Source organism: Ranitomeya imitator, chromosome 4 (genome assembly GCF_032444005.1).
Source record: "Ranitomeya imitator isolate aRanImi1 chromosome 4, aRanImi1.pri, whole genome shotgun sequence".
Classification (NCBI taxonomy): domain Eukaryota; kingdom Metazoa; phylum Chordata; class Amphibia; order Anura; family Dendrobatidae; genus Ranitomeya; species Ranitomeya imitator.
Genome location: NC_091285.1, coordinates 646,669,220 through 646,690,372, shown reverse-complemented (window position 1 = coordinate 646,690,372; position 21,153 = coordinate 646,669,220). Strand labels below are relative to the sequence as shown.

The following is a 21,153-nucleotide window of genomic DNA, read 5'->3' as shown; positions in this document are numbered from 1 at the left end:
GATAAACTAAATTGCTCTGAGGAAGGTCCGTATAGGACCGAAAACGTTCAGCAATTGATCTGTTTGTCGGGATGTGAAATAAATAGACTTATCTTTCTTTATTGGCCAACAGACATCTAAGGCCGGCTTCACACTCAGAGTATGAAAATACGGTCCGTATATTACGGCCGTAATACGCTGAAATGTCCCGAAAATAGTGGTCCGTAGCTCCTCCGTAGGCAGGGTATGTCAGCGTTTTTTGCGCATGGCATCCTCCGTATGTAATCCGTATGGCATCCGTACTGCGTGGTTTTCTCGCAGGCTTGCAAAACCAACATACCGCTATAGAAATGATCCATGTGTCCCAAAAAGAAAAAAGATATATATATATATATATATATACTGTCTATATATATATATATATATATATATATATATATATATATATGTCAGTAGACACATATATGTATATATATTACTATTTTTTCCAGCGCTATACAGCTTGAAAGCCGGTAATTCAATTACCGGCTTTTTCTTTCTCCTTCCTAAAACCCGACATGATTTGAGACATGGTTTACATACAGTAAACCATGTCTTCTCTCCATTTTTTTTGCAGATTCCACACTACTAATGTCAGTAGAGTGTATCTGCAAAATTTGGCCGTTCTAGCTCTTAAAATAAAGGGTTAAATGGCGGAAAAAATTGGCGTGGGCTCCCGCGCAATTTTCTCCGCCAGAGTAGTAAAGCCAGTGACTGAGGGCAGATATTAATAGCCTGGAGAGGGTCCATGGTTATTGGCCCCCCCCCTGGCTAAAAATATCTGCCCCCAGCCACCCCAGAAAAGGCACATCTGGAAGATGCGCCTATTCTGGCACTTGGCCACTCTCTTCCCATTCCCGTGTAGCGGTGGGATATTGGGTAATGAAGGGTTAATGCCACCTTGCTATTGTAAGGTGACATTAAGCCTAATTAATAATGGAGAGGCGTCAATTATGACACCTATCCATTATTAATCCAATTGTAGTAAAGGGTTAAATAAAACACAAACACATTATTTAAAATTATTTTAATGAAATAAAAACAATGGTTGTTGGAGTATTTTATTCTACGCCCAATCCAATCACTGAAGACCCTCGTTCTGTGAAAGAAAAAACATAATAAACCAACAATATACTTACCCTCCGCAGATCTGTAACGTCCCAGGCTTTCTAGGAAAGTTCCCACGATCTATGAACAGCCAGCAGAGGGCGCCTCACCGCAAATGAAGCTAAATATAGCTCATTGATCTATATTTAGCCTCATTCCCCGGGGTTTTGCAGCGAGGAGTAGCATTGCATTAGCAAAGCTCCTTGCTGCAAAATGTTTTAACCCCTTCAGAAGGATTTACATCGTTGGACGTTACAGATCTGCGGAGGGTAAGTATATTGTTGGTTTATTATGTTTTTTCTTTCACAGAACGAGGGTCTTCAGTGACTGGATTGGGCGTAGAATAAAATACTCCAACAACCATTGTTTTTATTTCATTAAAATAATTTTAAATAATGTGTTTGTGTTTTATTTAACCCTTTACTACAATTGGATTAATAATGGATAGGTGTCATAATTGACGCCTCTCCATTATTAATTAGGCTTAATGTCACCTTACAATAGCAAGGTGGCATTAACCCTTCATTACCCCATATCCCACCGCTACACGGGAATGGGAAGAGAGTGGCCAAGTGCCAGAATAGGCGCATCTTCCAGATGTGCCTTTTCTGGGGTGGCTGGGGGCAGATATTTTTAGCCAGGGGGGGCCAATAACCATGGACCCTCTCCAGGCTATTAATATCTGCCCTCAGTCACTGGCTTTACTACTCTGGCGGAGAAAATTGCGCGGGAGCCCACGCCAATTTTTTCCGCCATTTAACCCTTTATTTTAAGAGCTAGAACGGCCAAATTTTGCAGATACACTCTACTGACATTAGTAGTGTGGAATCTGCAAAAAAAATGGAGAGAAGACATGGTTTACTGTATGTAAACCATGTCTCAAATCATGTCGGGTTTTAGGAAGGAGAAAGAAAAAGCCGGTAATTGAATTACCGGCTTTCAAGCTGTATAGCGCTGGAATAAATATTAATATATATACATATATGTGTCTCACTGACATATATATATATATATATATATATATATATATATATATATATATATATATACCTATTCTATGTGTACACATTTATTCTACCTATTCTACTGTAAGCTGTCAGTGTGATTTTACTGTACACCGCACTGAATTGCCGGCTTTTCTCTCTAACAGCGCTGCGTATTTCTCGCAAGTCACACTGCTGGTCCGTGTGTAATCCGTATTTTTCACGCTTCCATAGACTTTCATTGGCGTATTTCTTGCGCAGTACGGTGACAAACGCAGCATGCTGCGATTTTGTACGGCCGTAGAAAGCCGTATAATACTGATCAGTAAAATACGGCAGATAGGAGCAGAGGCATAGAGAATAATTGTGCCGTATTTTTTGCGAGTTTTACGGACGTAGTTTCTGCGCTCTTACGTCCGTAAAACTCGCAAGTGTGAAGCCGGCCTTAGAGAAGGGCTCCCCAGTTACCGTATACCTCACCCTTATATTAGCCAGAGAGAGGCTATAAAGTGGAATTCTCTCTCCGGTGGACCCAGATCACCACTGTACAGTATTACATAGACTACCATACTGCTATATACAGTTAGGTCCATATATATTTGGACAATGACAACATATTTCTAATTTTGGTTAAAGAGATTACCACAATGAATTTTAAACAAAACAATTCAGATGCAGATGAAGCTCAGACTTTCAGCTTTCATTTGAGGGTATCCACATTAAAATTGGATGAAGGGTTTAGGAGTTTCAGCTCCTTAACATGTGCCACCCTGTTTTTAAAGGGACCAAAAGTAATTGGACAATTGACTCCAAGGCTATTTCATGGACAGGTGTGGGCAATCCCTTCATTATATCATTCTCAATTAAGCAGATAAAAGGCCTGGATTTGATTTGAGGTGTGATGCTTGCATTTGGAAGGTGTTGCTGTGAAGTAAACATGCGGTCAAAGGAGCTCTCCATGCAGGTGAAACAAGCCATCCTTAAGCTTCGAAAACAGAAAAAACCCATCCGAGAAATTTTTACATTAGGAGTGGCAAAATCTACAGTGTGGTACATTCTGAAAAAGAAAGAAAGCACTGGTGAACTCATCAATGCAAGAAGACTTGGGCGCCCACGGAAGACAACAGTGGTGGATGATCACAGAATAATCTCCATGGTGAAGAGAAACCCCTTCACAACAGCCAACCAAGTGAGCAACACTCTCCAGGAGGTCGGCGTATCAATATCCAAATCTACCATAAAGAGAAGACTGCATGAAAGTAAATACAGAGGGTTCACTGCACGGTGCAAGCAACTCATAAGCATCAAGAAGAAAAAGGCTAGACTGGACTTTGCTAAAAAACATCTAAAATAGGGATTTTTGTGTTACTCACCGTAAAATCCTTTTCTCCGAGACGCTCATTGGGGGACACAGGACTGTGGGGGACACAGGACTGTGGGTGTATGCTTCTGCCGCCAGGAGGCTGACACTAAGTAAACTTAAAAAAAAAAAAGTTAGCTCCTCCTACATCGTATACACCCTGACACTGGCTGCCAGAGACTCCAGTTTGGTGCAAAAAGCAGTAGGAGAACAAAAAACTCAAAAAATAATATAACAGCATAAGTACAGAAACTTTATGTCTAGAAAAGATCCTACTGACTAATGTAATCAGATAAAACCAAAGCAGCCATAAGGCTACCAGGGAGGGAGCTGTGTCCCCCAATGAGCGTCTCGGAGAAAAGGATTTTACGGTGAGTAACACAAAAATCCCTATTTCTCCTTCGCCTCATTGGGGGACACAGGACTGTGGGATGTCCTAAAGCAGTCCCTGGGTGGGAAAATCACTCACCAGAAAACGACATCCAGATAAAGTTTGTCTATAAATGCGCCACTGCCGCTTGAAGAATTCTTCTACCCAGACTTGCATCTGCAGAGGTCTGGGAATGGACATTATAATGTTTAACAAATGTATGCAGACTAGACCAGGTCGCAGCCTTGCAAACCTGTTCTGCTGAGGCCTGGTGTCGAACAGCCCAGGAAGCCCCCACTGCTCTAGTCGAATGAGCCTTGATTCCGGCCGGCACCATCATGCCCAAGGAGCGATAAGCCTCCTGAATGGTCGCCCTTATCCATCTGGCCAGGGTAGATTTTGAAGCCGCGCATCCCTTCCTGCGACCCTGCGGAAGGACAAACAGAGCATCCGTCTGGCGAAAGGGGGCCGTACGGGAAACGTACCTCCTCAGAGCTCTCACCAGATCCAACGTATGGAGCGCTTTTTCTACACGGTGCATAGGAGCCGGGCAAAAAGAGGGCAGAACAATATCTTCATTAATGTGAAATGATGAAACAACCTTCGGCAAGAAGGACGGTGCTGGTCTGAGCACCACCTTGTCCTGATGAAATCGCAAAAAAGGAGGACGACAAGAAAGAGCTGCCAGCTCCGATACCCGTCTTATGGATGTTATGGCCACTAAAAATACGACTTTCCAAGAGAGAAACATCAAAGAAACCTCTTGAAGAGGCTCAAAAGGAGCGTCCTGTAAAGCCCTTAAGACCAGATTAAGGTCCCAAGCTTCCAAAGGAGTCCTATAAGGAGGGACCCTATGAGCGACTCCCTGGAAAAAAGTCCTGACTTGACGATTAGGAGCAATCCTGCGCTGAAAAAGGACCGATAAAGCCGAAACCTGCCTTTTAAGGGTACTCGGAGCAAGCCCAGAATCCAGGCCTGCTTGAAGGAAGGCTAGAATGTTAGCAACGGAGAAACGCAGAGGGGGCAGCCCGCGATCTCTACACCAGGAAAGAAACACCTTCCAAGTGTGATAATAGATCCTAGCCGAAACGGACTTACGTGCACTGATCATGGTATCAGCCACTTTTTGAGAAAAACCAGCCTGAGTTAAAACCCAAGATTCAACGGCCAGGCCGTTAAACGTAGGACCTCTGAGTTCTGGTGGTAGATCGGCCCTTGAGATAGAAGATCTGGCCGATCGGGGAGCCGCCAAGGAACCCCGGCTAGAAGTTGTACCAGGTCTGCATACCAGGTCCGTCGTGGCCAATCCGGAGCGATCAGGATGGCCGGCACTCTCTCTGATTTGATCTTCTTGATTACTCTCGGGAGCAGTGCCAGAGGAGGGAACAGATAAGAGAGACGAAATTGGTTCCACGACAGTACCAGCGCATCCACGGCGATAGCCTGGGGATCTCGGTACCGAGAGACAAAACTGGGCACCTTGGCATTCACCTTGGACGCCATTAGATCCACATCTGGAGTTCCCCAAAGATGGCATATCTGCAAAAACACCTCGGGGTGTAGAGACCATTCCCCGGAGGCTAGACCCTGACGGCTTAGGAAATCTGCCGCCCAGTTTTCTTCGCCCGGAATGTGGACCGCTGAGATCACAGAGTGATTTCTCTCCGCCCAGAGTAGAATCAGTTTTACCTCCTACATGGCTGCCTTGCTGCGGGTGCCCCCCTGGTGATTTATGTAAGCTACTGCTGTAGCGTTGTCCGATTGAATCCGGACAGGGCGACCCGCCAGAAGATGGTGAAAACGTAACAAGGCTAGCCGGACCGCTCGAATCTCTAAGATATTGATGGGGAGATCTGATTCCCGAGGAGACCAGCGTCCCTGAGCTGTGTGATGGAAGAACACTGCTCCCCAACCCAGGAGACTGGCATCTGTTGTGACCACGAGCCAATTGGTTGGGGGAAAGGACTTCCCCCTGAGTAGAGATGAGCTGTTTTGCCACCAAGCGAGGGCCTGTCTGGTCTGGAAAGACAACCGAAATTTGCGGTTGAGAGAAAGAGGATTTCTGTTCCATGCTGATAGGATTGCACGTTGGAGGGGTCGAAGATGAAACTGTGCAAACGGAACCGCCTCTATGGTTGCAACCATCTTTCCTAACACCCTCATCCCGGACCGAATTGTATGAGGGTATGGTTGTAGAAGGTTCCTCACTTCCCGCCGAAGGGCTAGGACCTTGTCCTGGGGAAGGATAGTTAAGGCTTGAGAGGTGTCGAAGATCATGCCTAAAAAAGAGATTTTTCGAGACGGCCGTAGAGATGACTTCCTTAAATTTACCAACCAACCTAGACGGGACAGGGTGTCCAGAGTGATGTCGACATTTTCCTTGCAAGACTGAAAAGTCGGTCCCTTGATCAGTAGATCGTCTAGGTATGGCAAGATGACAATACCTCGGGAGTGCAGAATGGACACCACAGTTGACATGACTTTTGTGAACACCCTGGGAGCGGAAGCCAGTCCGAAAGGTAATGCCGTGAACTGGAAATGTAGATTGTTTACGGCAAACCGGAGAAATCTTTGATGGAGCGGAAAGATGGGAATATGAAGATAAGCATCCTGAATGTCTACTGAGGCCAAAAATTTTCCTTTTTCCAGAGAGGCGATGACCGACCGCAGAGACTCCATCCGAAAGTGTCGAACGCGGACAAACTTGTTTAAGAGTTTGAGATCTAAGATAGGCCTCACTGCTCCGTCCTTTTTGGGAACTACAAAAAGATTGGAATAAAAACCCTGGAATCTTTCTACCTTTGGAACAGGAGATATGACACCGCTGATACGGAGAGACTCTATGGCTTTGAACAAGCTTTGACGAAGAGATTTGCACTTGGGAAGACGGGATGGAAAGAACCGAGTAGGAGGTAGACAGACCAGCTCTATTTTGTAACCTGAAGATATGAGCTCTGTCACCCACTGGTCGTGGATTACCTGAAGCCAGACCTGGCGAAATAAAAGTAGACGTCCGCCTACCTTTTTGGAGATGCCCGAAAGAGGCCTCCAGTCACTTGGCCGAAAATCTTTGCGTCCTAGATCCTCTAGATCTAGAGGACTGGGGACGCATTCTTCCCCCCTGGCTGGCAGTATAAGGGGTCCGACCGTCTCTGTCCTGATTGGGCCGACCCTGCGCAGGAGAACCTGATGCTGGGGCCCATCTGACATAGCGAAAGGTTTTAAAGCGAGCCTGAAAATGGCGCCGAAAAGGCTGTCTGGCCCTCTGCTGAGGAAGGAACTTAAAGTCCTGTGTCCCCACGAATACAGAGGATCCTGACAGCACGAAGCTCCAAATGTGCTGTCTTATATGTCCCGCAGGCTATAGAGAGGGAGGGCCCGCCATCTAAGCCGCCGCCTAGAGCAGGCCTGAAGCCGCGGCCTCAATTTTCCCCCTCTGAGACCGGAGAAACCGGAACCGGACGTGACGCGCCGGAAGGGGCGGAGCCCCGCAGCGCGTCCTGCCGCCCGGAAGTCCCGGGCTCCAGGAACAGCCCACGCCTGCAGCCTCCAGACCGAACGCCACGGCGCCGCTGATAACTAGCGCCGTGGCGCCGCCCGCAGAGCCGCAGGCGCCTCAGCGCCGGATCACCGTCGATCCACAGAAAAAGTGGACGCCAGCCAGAGCCGGACCACCGCACTCCAGCACCACAGGTACACAGGAGCCCCCTCCCCCCCCACACCACACTCAGCGCGGGGTGGAAAGAACGACGGTGCAGGCACCCAAAACTCCATTTTCCAGGATAAGGAGAGGGACCGTCCTCTACCCCAGCTAACACCCCCGGCAGGGGTGTAGACATCAGGGGGAACATACGGATATCCAGGAGCACCTGTACAGCCTGGGGTCTAGATACCTCAGGGTGGTCAGGGCCAAGTCCAGAGAAAGATCCCACGTAGCGGGGAAGGATACGTGGAGCAATATCACACGTGCTTGCCCGTTGATGATTTGGGGAGATCGGACCCTCAAAAAGGTCCGTCGCCCCCTCAATCCAAGAGTTGAAAGTCGGGTCCAAAAAAACCAGGACCCAGAGATGTGCCTCCTTGAGACACTAAGCATAAACTGGGGTCTCTGGCAGCCAGTGTCAGGGTGTATACGATGTAGGAGGAGCTAACTTTTTTTTTTTAAGTTTACTTAGTGTCAGCCTCCTGGCGGCAGAAGCATACACCCACAGTCCTGTGTCCCCAACAGTCCTGTGTCCCCCAATGAGGCGAAGGAGAAAAAGCCAGCACAGTTCTGGAAGAACATTCTTTGGACAGATGAAACCAAGATCAACCTCTGCCAGAATGATGCAAAGAGAAAAGTATGGCGAAGGCGTGGTACAGCTCATGATCCAAAGCATACCACATCATCTGTAAAATCCGGCGGTGGCAGTGTGATGGCTTGGGCATGCATGGCTGCCAGTGGCACTGGGTCACTAGTGTTTATTGATGATGTGACACAGGACAGAAGCAGCTGAATGAATTCTGAGGTATTCAGAGCCGCCATACTGTGCGCTCAGATCCAGCCAAATGCAGCCAAACTGATTGGTCATCGTTTCATACTACAGATGGACAATGACCCAAAACATAAAGCCAAAGCAACCCAGGAGTTTATTAAAGCAAAGATGTGGAATATTCTTGAATGGCCAAGTCAGTCACCTGATCTCAACCCAATTGAGCAGCATTTCACTTGTTAAAGACTAAACTTCCTACAGAAAGACCCACAAACAAACAGCAACTGAAAACCACCGCAGTGAAGGCCTGGCAGAGCATCAAAAAGGAGGAAACACAGCGTCTGGTGGTGTCCATGAGTTCAAGACTTCAGGCAGTCATTGCCCACAAAGGGTTTTCAAACAAGTACTAAAAATGAACATTTTATTTAAAATTATTGAATCTGTCCAATTACTTTTGGTCCCTTTAAAAACAGGGTGGCACATGTTAAGGAGCTGAAACTCCTAAACCCTTCATCCAATTTTAATGTGGATACTCTCAAATGAAAGCTGAAAGTCTGAACTTCAACTGCATCTGAATTGTTTTGTTTAAAATTCATTGTGGTGATGTCTATAACCAAAATTAGAAAAATGTTGTCTCTGTCCAAATATACATGGACCTAAGTGTATATATATATATAGGAGACTATGTGGGGGGGCTCATAATGTATATAGGGTCTATGTGGGGGGGGCTCATACTGTATATAGGAGGCTATGTGGGGGCTCATACTGTATATAGGAGGCTATGTGGGGGGGCTCATAATGTATATAGGGTCTATGTGGGGACTCACACTGTACATAGGAGTGCTATGTGGGGGCTCATACTGTATATAGCAGGCTATGTGGGGGCTCATACTGTATATAGGAGGCTATGTGGGGGCTCATGCTGTATATAGGGGGCTATGTGGGGACTCACACTGTATATGGGAGTGCTATGTGGGGGCTCATACTGTATATCGGAGGCTTTGCGGGGGCTCATACTGTATATAGGAGGCTATGTGGGGGCTCATACTGTTTATAGGGATAATGTGTGGGGGCTCATACTGTGTAAAGGGAGGCTGAGTGAAGGCCCATACTGTATACAGGGGGCCATGTGAGGCTATGTGGGATCTCATACTATATATAGAGAGGCTGTGTGGCAGCTCATACTGTATATACACAGGCTGTGTGAGGGCTCATAGTGTATATAGGAGGCTATGTGGGATCTTATACTGTATATAAAGTGGCTGTGTGGGGGCTCAGTCTATATAGGGGCTATGTGATGGTTCATACTGTATATAGGGACACTGATTGGGGGCTCACACTATATGTAGAGGGCTGATGGGGGCTCATATTGTATATAGAGAGCTGTGTTTGGGCTCATGCGGTACATGGGGGTCTGCATACTTAATTCTGCTCAATATTATGTGATCCAAGTAATATTAGTATAAAATAATAAGTATAATTAATATGTAAATAATAATAATGAGCAGAACTTATTTCAGCCTATTGGTTTGGCCTCCACAACAGTCAAAGCCTTTCATGTGACCCCTGGGCCATATTAACTGCCCATCTCTACTGTAGATCAACCCAATAGGATAGTAGTTTGGACCTGTCTAATTTCAAACATATCGGAAGACATTTGTCCGGTCTTCCTACCACTAATTCCAGGACACTTTAATCAACTTTTCCGATTATACTAATGACAGAAAACCTTTTTAATATCTCATTAAGAAGAGTTTGTCAGGACAACATGACTGTTCAAACCAAGCATTAGTGCTCAGTGCAACCTTGCTTAGAGCACCTTCCCACCTACTTCTTTTCCATGTCTCCCCATTATCCCTGGCTCCTGTAAAGCCATATCTGTCAATGAAGGTTGGAAGAGGATGGTGGGGACAGACGTAAAACCAATAGCTGGGACGTTGCACTGAACTGTTTGGCCAATGCTGGGGTGCAATGAGCACCTATGCTTGGTTTGAACAGTCATTTTGTGCTGACAGAGTCTTTTAAGAAAAGCTCTTCTCACCTTGTCTCGTCCGAACCTCCTCAGGTATGGATAAGGCCAGCTGAAGATCACATTTCCAGCTTGGCGATCTCTCAGAGAAAGACATTTGCCTTCAGCTAGGAGTGTGTATGTACCGGACAGTCCGCAGCGAGACGAAGCGTCTGTCTGTCTCACCCGCACTGCAAACTGGCCACCTAGAAATAAGAAGAAGCCACATGAGTAATATAGATGTGTGTCCGGGTCTAGTTTGTTATATTATGGCTGCTTTCATCCAACAGCATCACACTTTCCCACAGATTGTGTTGGGTACTGCAGTTCGGCTCTATCCACATTATGGCGCAAGCTGCTTTACTGGACAGAACCCGTGACTAGGTGTTTGTGGAAGAAAGCAGCCATGGGAGAGCGCTATCTAATTTGTCTGAACATGTACTGTAGTCCGGACACAGGTAAGGACACACGGTGATCTCTTAAGGGGTGTTATAAATGTGGGACATCACGCTGTGGATTATGCCAATATATATATACTAGATTGTGGCCCGATTCTAACGCATCGGGTATTCTAGAATATGCATGTCCACGTAGTATATTGCACATCCCATGTAGTATATTGCCCAGCCACGTAGTATATTGCCCAGCCACATAGTATATTGCCCAGCCACATAGTATATTGCCCAGCCGCGTAGTATATTGCCCAGCCACCAGTATATTGCCCAGCCACGTAGTATATTGCCTAGCCACATAGTATATAGCACAGAGCCACGTAGTATACAGCACAGACACGTAGTATATTGCCCAGCCACGTAGTATATTGCCCAGCCACGTAGTATATTGCCCAGCCGCGTAGTATATTGCCCAGCCACCAGTATATTGCCCAGCCATGTAGTATATTGCCCAGCCACGTAGTATATTGCCTAGCCACATAGTATATAGCACAGAGCCACGTAGTATACAGCACAGACACGTAGTATATTGCCCAGCCACGTAGTATATTGCCCAGCCACGTAGTATATTGTCCAGCCACGTAGTATATAGCACAGCCATGTAGTATATTGCCCATCCACGTAGTATATTGCCCAGCCACGTAGTATATTGTCCAGCCACGTAGTATATTGCCCAGCCATGTAGTATATTGCCCAGCCACATAGTATATAGCACAGCCACGTAGTATATTGTCCAGCCACGTAGTATATTGTCCAGCCACGTAGTATATTGCCCAGCCATGTAGTATATTGCCCAGCCACATAGTATATAGCACAGCCACGTAGTATATAGCACAGCCACGTAGTATATTGTCCAGCCACGTAGTATATTGCCCAGCCACGTAGTATATTGCCCAGCCACGTAGTATATTGCCCAGCCATGTAGTATATTGCCCAGCAAAAAAAAACCACAACACGAAGGTATGGTGTGAGTCTATAATGCCCATCATCCTTCTGGACAGACTGCTGGGACTTGTAGTTCCCAAATTTAGAACTATGGGCTGGAATATAGGACAGTAAGGTGCAATACACAGTAGTAAGGAAGAAGCAGCCTCCAGCCCCGGAGCCTCCTTCTCCGGCCGGTGCTTCCCTCTTCCCTGCTCCTTCTCAGCAAAGCAACAGCAATGTCAGCCAATCACCGGGCGCCGCTCATGCTCCGGGTCTCCGCCACAGCTGCCGCTGCAGGAGAGCCCGAGACACCGGCTCCGGTACCGTTAGGAGGTCACCATGTCCCCGCCCTGCCCCGGGAGCCTGCGGCCGCGCTGACCGCATACGTACAGGTGAGCTGACAGCGTGTGCGGCGCCTGCGGGGAGTGACGTCATCACTGGTGACATCATCACTGGCGGTGACATTATACCATGTAATGAATAGCAGGAGAGAGGGAAAATCGGGCAGTGATCGGTGATTACCGGTGGTCAGACAGCTCCGGGGATGATGAAGGGCATGTACGGCGACTGCGGAGGGTGAGACTGACTGCGAGCTTGGGCACTGACTGCAGGGGATTAGGGAGGAACTAATCGGACTGTGGCCGTCGCTGATTGGTCGCGGCAGCCATGACAGGCAGCTGCAGAGACCAATCAGCGAATGAATATCCGTGACAGAAAGAAAGAAAGAAAGAAAGAAAGAAAGAAAGACAGACGGAAGTGACCCTTAGACAATTATATAGTAGATGTCTATACTTTCTACAAGTTTTCAGACCATATCAATAAATGACATTTCAAGCATAACTTTTCACTTTGGCGGTAGCTGGATGCTTGTTTCTATATCTAATATTACGGTGGACAGTTTTCCAGCCAAATTCATAACATTTGTCTAGCACTTGGGCGGAGACGCTCTTCAGTAGCGTAGCTACCGGGGGGGCACAGGGTGCGGTCGCCCCGGGCCCTGTGCTCAGAGGGGGCCCACCTGGAGCTACGATACAGTTACATTCTGCGGCAGAACAGGGAGAATCGGTCTCCCTGCTCTGCCGCCGGCCGCTATGGGGCCCCTGAGCAGGCGGGAGGGCCCGGTGCCAGCAGTGGGCCCCCCCGCCTCTCATCGCAAGGTCAGCTGAACCAGCATTTAGCCGATACAGCTGACCGCAATGATGAGGGAAAGAGCGCAGCGCTCCTTCCCCCATCAACCCCGTCAGCATCTGATGTCGGCGACGCTGACAGGGGGCGCGATGAGTCACTGCCCGGCGCCCGCTCAGGAGATGAGCTGGAGCTCACAGCAGCGCAGGAACCAGGAAGAAGAGAGGTGAGTACCGTATATTTATTTCTTTTAGGGGAGCTGCCTAATGCTACAGGATCTGCCTATGGGGGAGCTGCCTAATGCTACAGGATCTGCCTATGGGGGAGCTGCCTAATGCTACAGGATCTGCCTATGGGGGAGCTGCCTAATGCTACAGGATCTGCCTATGGGGGGGAGCTGCCTAATGCTACAGGATCTGCGTATGGGGGAGCTGCCTAATGCTACAGGATCTGCCTATGGGGGAGCTGCCTAATGCTACAGGATCTGCCTATGGGGGGAGCTATCTAATGCTACAGGATCTGCCTATGGGGGAGCTATCTAATGCTACAGGATCTGCCTATGGGGCAGCTGCCTAATGCTACAGGATCTGCCTATGGGGGGAGCTGCCTAATGCTACAGGATCTGCCTATGTAGGGAGCTATCTAATGCTACAGGATCTGCCTATGGGGGAGCTGCCTAATGCTACAGGATCTGCCTATGGGGGAGCTATCTAATGCTACAGGATCTGCCTATGGGGGAGCTGCCTAATGCTACAGGATCTGCATACGGGGGGATCTGCCTATGGGGGGAGCTGCCTAATGCTACAGGATCTGCCTATGGGGGGAGCTGCCTAATGCTACAGGATCTGCCTATGGGGGGAGCTGCCTAATGCTACAGGATCTGCGTATGGGGGAGCTGCCTAATGCTAAAGGATCTGCCTATGGGGGAGCTATCTAATGCTACAGGATCTGCCTATGGGGCAGCTGCCTAATGCTACAGGATCTGCCTATGGGGGGAGCTGCCTAATGCTACAGGATCTGCCTATGGGGGGAGCTATCTAATGCTACAGGATCTGCCTATGGGGGAGCTGCCTAATGCTACAGGATCTGCCTATGGGGGGAGCTGCCTAATGCTACAGGATCTGCCTATGGGGGAGCTATCTAATGCTACAGGATCTGCCTATGGGGGAGCTGCCTAATGCTACAGGATCTGCCTATGGGGGGATCTGCCTATGGGGGGAGCTGCCTAATGCTACAGGATCTGTCTATGGGGGGAGCTGCCTAATGCTACAGGATCTGCCTATGGGGGGAGCTATCTAATGCTACAGGATCTGCCTATGGGGGAGCTGCCTAATGCTACAGGATCTGCCTATGGGGGGAGCTGCCTAATGCTACAGGATCTGCCTATGGGGGAGCTATCTAATGCTACAGGATCTGCCTATGGGGGAGCTGCCTAATGCTACAGGATCTGCCTATGGGGGGGATCTGCCTATGGGGGGAGCTGCCTAATGCTATAGGATCTGCCTATGGGGGGAGCTTCCTTATGCTACAGGATCTGCCTATGGGGGGGGGGTCTGCCTAATAGTACAGGATCTGCCTATGGGGGTCTGCCTAATACTACAGGATCTGCCCATGGGGGGGTCTGCCTTATACTACAGGGTCTGCCTTTGGGGATCTGCCTTATACTACAGGGTCTGCCTTTGGGGATCTGCCTTATACTACAGGGTCTGCCTATGGGGGTGTTGCCTTATAGTACAGGGTCTGCCTGCGGGGTGCTACCTTATACTACAGGATCTGCCTGCGGGGTGCTACCTTATACTACAGGGTCTGAATATGGGTGCTGCCTTGTGCTATAGAGTAGGCCTATGGGGAGTGCATTATATTGAAGACTATCTGGTGCATTATACTATATTGAGAACTATCTGGTGCATTATACTATATTGAGGACTATCTGGTGCATTATACTATATTGGGGACTATCTGGTGCATTATACTATATTGGGGACGATCTGGTGCATTATACTATATGGAGGCTATGTAGTGTGGCATCATACAGTGTGGGGATTACAGTGTTGGAGCCATCAAACAGTTTGGAGGCTATTAAGGGGTCAGTATACTGTGTATAAGAGAGCATTATACTGTGTATAGGGGAGCTGTGCAGGGGGAGACTCGGGACATTATTAAATGTAAAGTGGGCACTTATTTTTATAGGGGAACTCAGGTTACTGTGACTATCAAAGGGGCAAACAGGGCAATATTATTTTCTAGGGGGCAAAATATGGGCACTGTTTTCTAGGGCACTTGCACCCGGCATTACTATATTGTATAGGGCTGCTTTAGAATTTGAAAGGCACAGAGAACCACACAGCAGGGGCAGTAATAAGGACACATACGGCAGCAGCGGCTCAGTATTGGGGTATCAGGGGCAGTAATAAGGACACATACGGCAGCAGCGGCTCAGTATTGGGGTATCAGGGGCAGTAATAAGGACACATACGGCAGCAGCGGCTCAGTATTGGGGTATCAGGGGCAGTAATAGGGACACATACGGCAGCAGCGGCTCAGTATCGGGGTATCTGGTGCAGTAATAGGGACATACGGCAGCAGCGGCTCAGTATTGGGGTATCAGTAGGATGAAGAGGTTGTGCAGGTTGGGAATAGATGGTGATGGGACTGGAATATGAGAAGTGAAATGTGTCTTTGTTGTATTCTCTGCAGACGAGTCCTGGCTGGAAGAAGTTGTCGTGTTGGTCTGGGCCAGATAGAAAAGACGGGAAAAGTGATCGATTCCTTCAGAAAGAACGTCAGCGGTACGTCATTATCTGTAACTTTGCTGTGATCTCTATATGTTCCTTGGACTGGTATCTACCACTGACCATATGGCGGTAATATCCATGTTGGTCTTTCTATAGAGATTATCTTCAGTAACAGCACGGTCATCTGCTGAGGTTCTCCTCCATTATTAGGGCGCGTCACCCAGTTGCAATCAAGGTTACCTGGTTAGGGGCCCACTCAGAAGCTTCGCCCCCCCCCCCCCCCCCCGAGCCAAAACCCTAGCTACGCCTCTGACGCTCTTCAAATCAGGTCATTGTCCTTTAAGATCTGAGACCAGAGGAAATTATAACATGATTCAGCTTAAACCCCCCATCTCCTGCCCCATAATTATCTCGCCCCCCGCCGTGCCATCATCTGCAGATGCTTCGTCTATAGCGCCTGCTTATTATGGATGGCCGGCACAGAGTTTTCCTCTGCACCTGCTGAATGCAGCTTCTCATCTCCGGCACAAAGCTTCCTCATCGAAGACCTCTCATCTCATTAGTTTTCTAGATTTGCAAAAGCGTGCCCCTGGTACTGTCTTCTTGACCCGTTTCCATGTCATAAGATATTGTGGCCACGTCACCCGCTAGGTCTCCTCACCTGCTGAGGCCTCCATGCTGGTGCTGTATAGAGAGTTCTCCTGTAGTTGGAGATTTGAGATGAGCGGCTGACTGGCTGTCCTCTCCAAAGGTCGGCGTTCCTGAACATAAACACAAGCACACTCAATCTGTAGCCAAAAACTTTTATTTTTGTAATTCAATCATTCTAGGCTTGGGAGAGACTCGTCTCTTTACAACTAACAACCAGCATTCAAGAGATCACAGATTGAAGTTCCTCAAAAGAGTTTAAAAAAGTAGTATCAAAATATAAAAAAATTAAAAAAAAAAAAAAGAAAAATTCCAAAAAATTTTTTGCCATTTGATAAATTGAGAAAAATCTGAAAAAAACATTGTTTTTAGGACTTTAGTACTTTTGTCTCTACATATAAGCAAATCAATCTGAGGGCCCTTGTCTAACGTCAAGGTGGGTGCCGGGCAGAAGCCTCCTGCCTGACGGCATTCGCAGCTCCGCTGTTGATTAGCCATCTCGGCACGATGTCGTGTGTGCAACGCTGATGTCCAGTGGGACAGATTACTGACCCGTCCGCTTTAGCAAGATCCAGAAAATGCATTTACTCATCTCTTATTGTCTCTCATAGTGAACGTCATAAATAAAATAAACAAGTGGAAACCCTAATTCATCTTGAGGTTCTTGCCTTAAAGAGAATCTGTCACCAGGTATTTACTGGCCGATCTGAAAGCAGAAAGATGTAGGGGCAGAGACCCTGATTCCAGCAATATCACTTATTAGGCTACTGATAAAATCACTGTTTTATATGCTGCATATCTACCAGTAATCTGAATGCTGACCGCTGTATAGCTGCAACCACACCACGGATTAACAGCTTTCTGCCTGTGTACACAGAAAGCTTTCAATCAATGCTGATCCTATAGTGATAATCTGTTGATATTAGGATACATTGCTGATATTAGCATCTAGAGTATTAGGCACTTAATGAGTTAATTTTCTTTAAATTCAAGTGGGTGTTATCAGACAGTTTTAACTGGGGGTGTGTCCTTCTTCCCCCTGTATGATGCTGACCAATCATAAGCGGACAGCAACACACTAAGGAAAGAAGAATACGCCCCCATCATAGCTTAGAGCAGGTTTCTCGGTGTGTGAGATGTAATAATACAGCCCTGATCTCCAGGTCTAACATCCTGCATAAGTCAATGTGGGGGGTAGCTCACTGCAGATATAAGTGTGATTACTAACACTCTCAGTAATCAGGAGAGCTGATATAAAAAAAAAGTTGACTTAACCCCTTCCCGACCTTTGACGCCACGTAGGCGTCATGAAAGTCGGTGCCAATCCGACCCATGACGCCTATGTGGCGTCATGGAACAATCGCGTCACTGCAGATCGGGTGAAAGGGTTAACTCCCATTTCACCCGATCTGCAGGGACAGGGGGAGTGGTAGTTTAGCCCGGTGGGGTGGCTTCACCCCCCCGTGGCTACGATCGCTCTGATTGGCTGTTGAAAGTGAAACTGCCAATCAGAGCGATTTGTAATATTTCACCTATTATAACTGGTGAAATATTACAATTCAGCCATGGCCGATGCTGCAATATCATCGGCCATGGCTGGAAACACTAATGTGCCCCCACCCCACCCATCGCCCCCCGATCTGTCCGGTACACTGCTCCGGCTCCCCTCCGTCCTGTGCTCCGCTCCCCCCCGTGCTCTTGTCCGGTCCCCTGTGCTCCAATCACCCTCCCCCGTGCTCCAATCACCCCCCTGCACTCCGATCCACCCCCCCCCCCGTGCTCCGTTCCACTCCCCCGTGCTCCGTTCCAGCCCCCGTGCTCCGCTCCAGCCCCCGTGCTCCGTTCCACCCCCCCCGTGCTCCGTTCCACCCCTGCCGTGCTCCGATCCACCCCCCCATGCTCCGATCCCCCCCCATGCTCCCCCCACCCCATCATACTTACCGATCCTGCCGGGGTCCGTCCGTCTTCTCCCTGGGCGCAACCATCTTCCAAAACGGTGGGCGCATGCGCAGTGCGCCCGCCGAATCTGCCGGCCAGCAGATTCGTTCCAAAGTGCATTTTGATCACTGAGATATAATCTATCTCAGTGATCAAAATAAAAAAAATAATAAATCAACCCCCCCCTTTGTCACCCCCATAGGTAGGGACAATAAAAAAATAAAGAATTTTTTTTTTCCACTAATGTTAGAATGGGGTTAGGGTTAGGGCTAGGGCTAGGGTTAGGGGTAGGGTTAGGGCTAGTGTTAGGTGTAGGGTTAGGGCTAGGGTTAGGGTTTCGGTATGTGCACACGTATTCTGTTCCTCTGCGGATTTTTCCGCTGCGGATTTGATAAATCCGCAGTGCTAAACCGCCGCGGATTTATGGCGGATTTACCGCGTTTTTTCTGCGCATTTCACTGCGGTTTTACAACTGCGATTTTCTATTTGAGCAGTTGTAAAACCGCTGCGGAATCCGCACAAAGAAGTGACATGCTGCGGAATGTAAACCGCTGCGTTTCCGTGCAGTTTTTCCGCAGTATGTGTACAGCGATTTTTGTTTTCCATAGGTTTACATTGAACTGTAAACTCATGGGAAACTGCTACGGATCCACAGCGTTTTCCGCAGCGTGTGCACATACCTTTAGAATTAGGCTATGTGCACACGGTGCGGATTTGGCTGCGGATCCGCAGCGGATTGGCCGCTGCGGATTCGCAGCAGTGTTCCATCAGGTTTACAGTACCATGTAAACATATGAAAAACCAAATCCGCTGTGCCCATGGTGCGGAAAATACCGCGCGGAAACGCTGCGTTGTATTTTCCGCAGCATGTCAATTCTTTGTGCGGATTCCGCAGCGTTTTACACCTGTTCCTCAATAGGAATCCGCAGGTGAAATCCGCACAAAAAACACTGGAAATCCGCGGAAAATCCGCAGGTAAAACGCAGTGCCTTTTACCCGCGGATTTTTAAAAAATGATGCTGAAAAATCTCTCACGAATCCGCAACGTGGGCACATAGCCTTAGGGTTAGGGTTGGAATTAGGGTTGTGGTTAGGGTTAGGGGTGTGTTGGGGTTAGGGTTGTGGTTAGGGGTGTGATTAGGGTTATGGCTACAGTTGGGATTAGAGTTAGGGGTGTGTTGGGGTTAGTGTTGGAGGTAGAATTGAGGGGTTTCCACTGCTTAGGCACATCAGGGGTCTCCAAACGCAACATGGCGCCACCATTGATTCCAGCCAATCTCGTATTCAAAAAGTCAAATGGTGCTCCCTCACTTCTGAGCCACGACGTGTGCCCAAACAGTGGTTTACCCCCACATGTGGGGTACCAGCATACTCAGGATAAACTGCGCAACAATTACTGGGGTCCAATTTCTCCTGTTACCCTTGTGAAAATAAAAAATTGCTTGCTAAAACATCATTTTTGAGGAAAGAAAAATGATTTTTTATTTTCACGGCTCTGCGTTGTAAACGTCTGTGAAGCACTTGGGGGTTCAAAGTGCTCACCACATATCTAGATAAGTTCCTTGGGGGGTCTAGTTTCTAAAATAGGGTCACTTGTGGGGGGTTTCTACTGTTTAGGCACACCAGGGGCTCTGCAAACGCAACGTGACGCCCGCAGAGCATTCCATCAAAGTCTGCATTTCAAAACGTCACTACTTCAATTCCGAGCCCCGGCATGTGCCCAAACAGTAGTTTACCCCCACATATGGGGTATCACCATACTCAGGAGAAACTGGACAACAAATATTGGGGTCAAATTTCTCCTGTTACCCTTGGGAAAATTAAAAAATTCTGGGCTAAATAATTATTTTTGAGGAAAGAAAACGTATTTATTATTTTCACGGCTCTGCATTATAAACTTCTGTGAAGCACTTGGGGGTTCAAAGTGCTCACCACACATCTAGATAAGTTCCTTTCGGGGTCTAGTTTCCAAAATGGGGTCACTTGTGGGGGGTTTCTACTGTTAAGCCACATCAGGGGCTCTGCAAACGCAACGTGATGCCCACAGAGCATTCCATCAAAGTCTGCATTTCAAAACGTCACTACTTCACTTCCGAGCCCCGGCATGTGCCCAAACAGTGGTTTACCCCCACATATGGGGTATCAGCGTACTCAGGAGAAACTGGACAACAACTTTTGGGGTCAAATTTCTCCTGTTACCCTTGGGAAAATAAAAAATTGCAGGCTAAAAAATCATTTTTGAGAAAATAATTTTTTTTTTTTTTTCATGGCTCTGCGTTATAAACTTCTGTGAAGCACTTGGGGGTTCAAAGTCCTCACAACACATCTAGATTAGTTCCTTTGGGGGTCTAGTTTCCAAAATGGGGTCATTTCTGGGGGATCTCAAATGCTTAGGCACACAGGGGCTCTCCAAACGTGACATGGTGTCCGCTAATGATTGGCGCTAATTTTCCATTTAAAAAGCCAAATGGCGTGCCTTCCCTTCCGAGCCCTGCCGTGCGCCCAAACAGTGGTTTACCCCCACATATGGGGTATCAGCGTACTCAGGACAAACTGGACAACAACATTTGGGGTCCAATTTCTCCTATTACCCTTGGCAAAATAGGAAATTCCAGGCTAAAAAATCATTTTTGAGGAAAGAAAAATTATTTTTTATTTTCATGGCTCTGCGTTATAAACTTCTGTGAAGCACCTGGGGGTTTAAAGTGCTCAATATGCATCTAGATAAGTTCCTTGGGGGGTCTAGTTTCCAAAATGGGGTCACTTGTGGGGGAGCTCCAATGTTTAGGCACACAGGGGCTCTCCAAACGCGACATGGTGTCCGCTAACAATTGGAGCTAATTTTCCATTCAAAAAAGTCAAATGGCGCGCCTTCCCTTCCGAGCCCTGCCGAGTGCCCAAACAGTGGTTTACACCCACATATGAGGTATTGGCGTACTCGGGAGAAATTGCCCAACAAATTTTATGATCCATTTTATCCTACTGCCCATGTGAAAATGAAAAAATTGAG

General features: G+C 47.7%; 1 protein-coding gene across 1 annotated transcript in view; it reads right to left on the bottom strand.

Moving 5' to 3' along the window:
- DOK2 (docking protein 2) overlaps positions 1-21,153 on the bottom strand; it is a 48,694-nt gene that overhangs the window by 3,977 nt on the left and 23,564 nt on the right. The window contains exons 3-4 of the mRNA XM_069767002.1: positions 16,219-16,318; positions 10,352-10,524 (exon numbers count right to left, since the gene is read on the bottom strand). Of these exons, the coding sequence (XP_069623103.1) occupies positions 10,352-10,524; positions 16,219-16,318 (273 nt within the window). The remainder of the gene's footprint in view (positions 1-10,351; positions 10,525-16,218; positions 16,319-21,153) is intronic.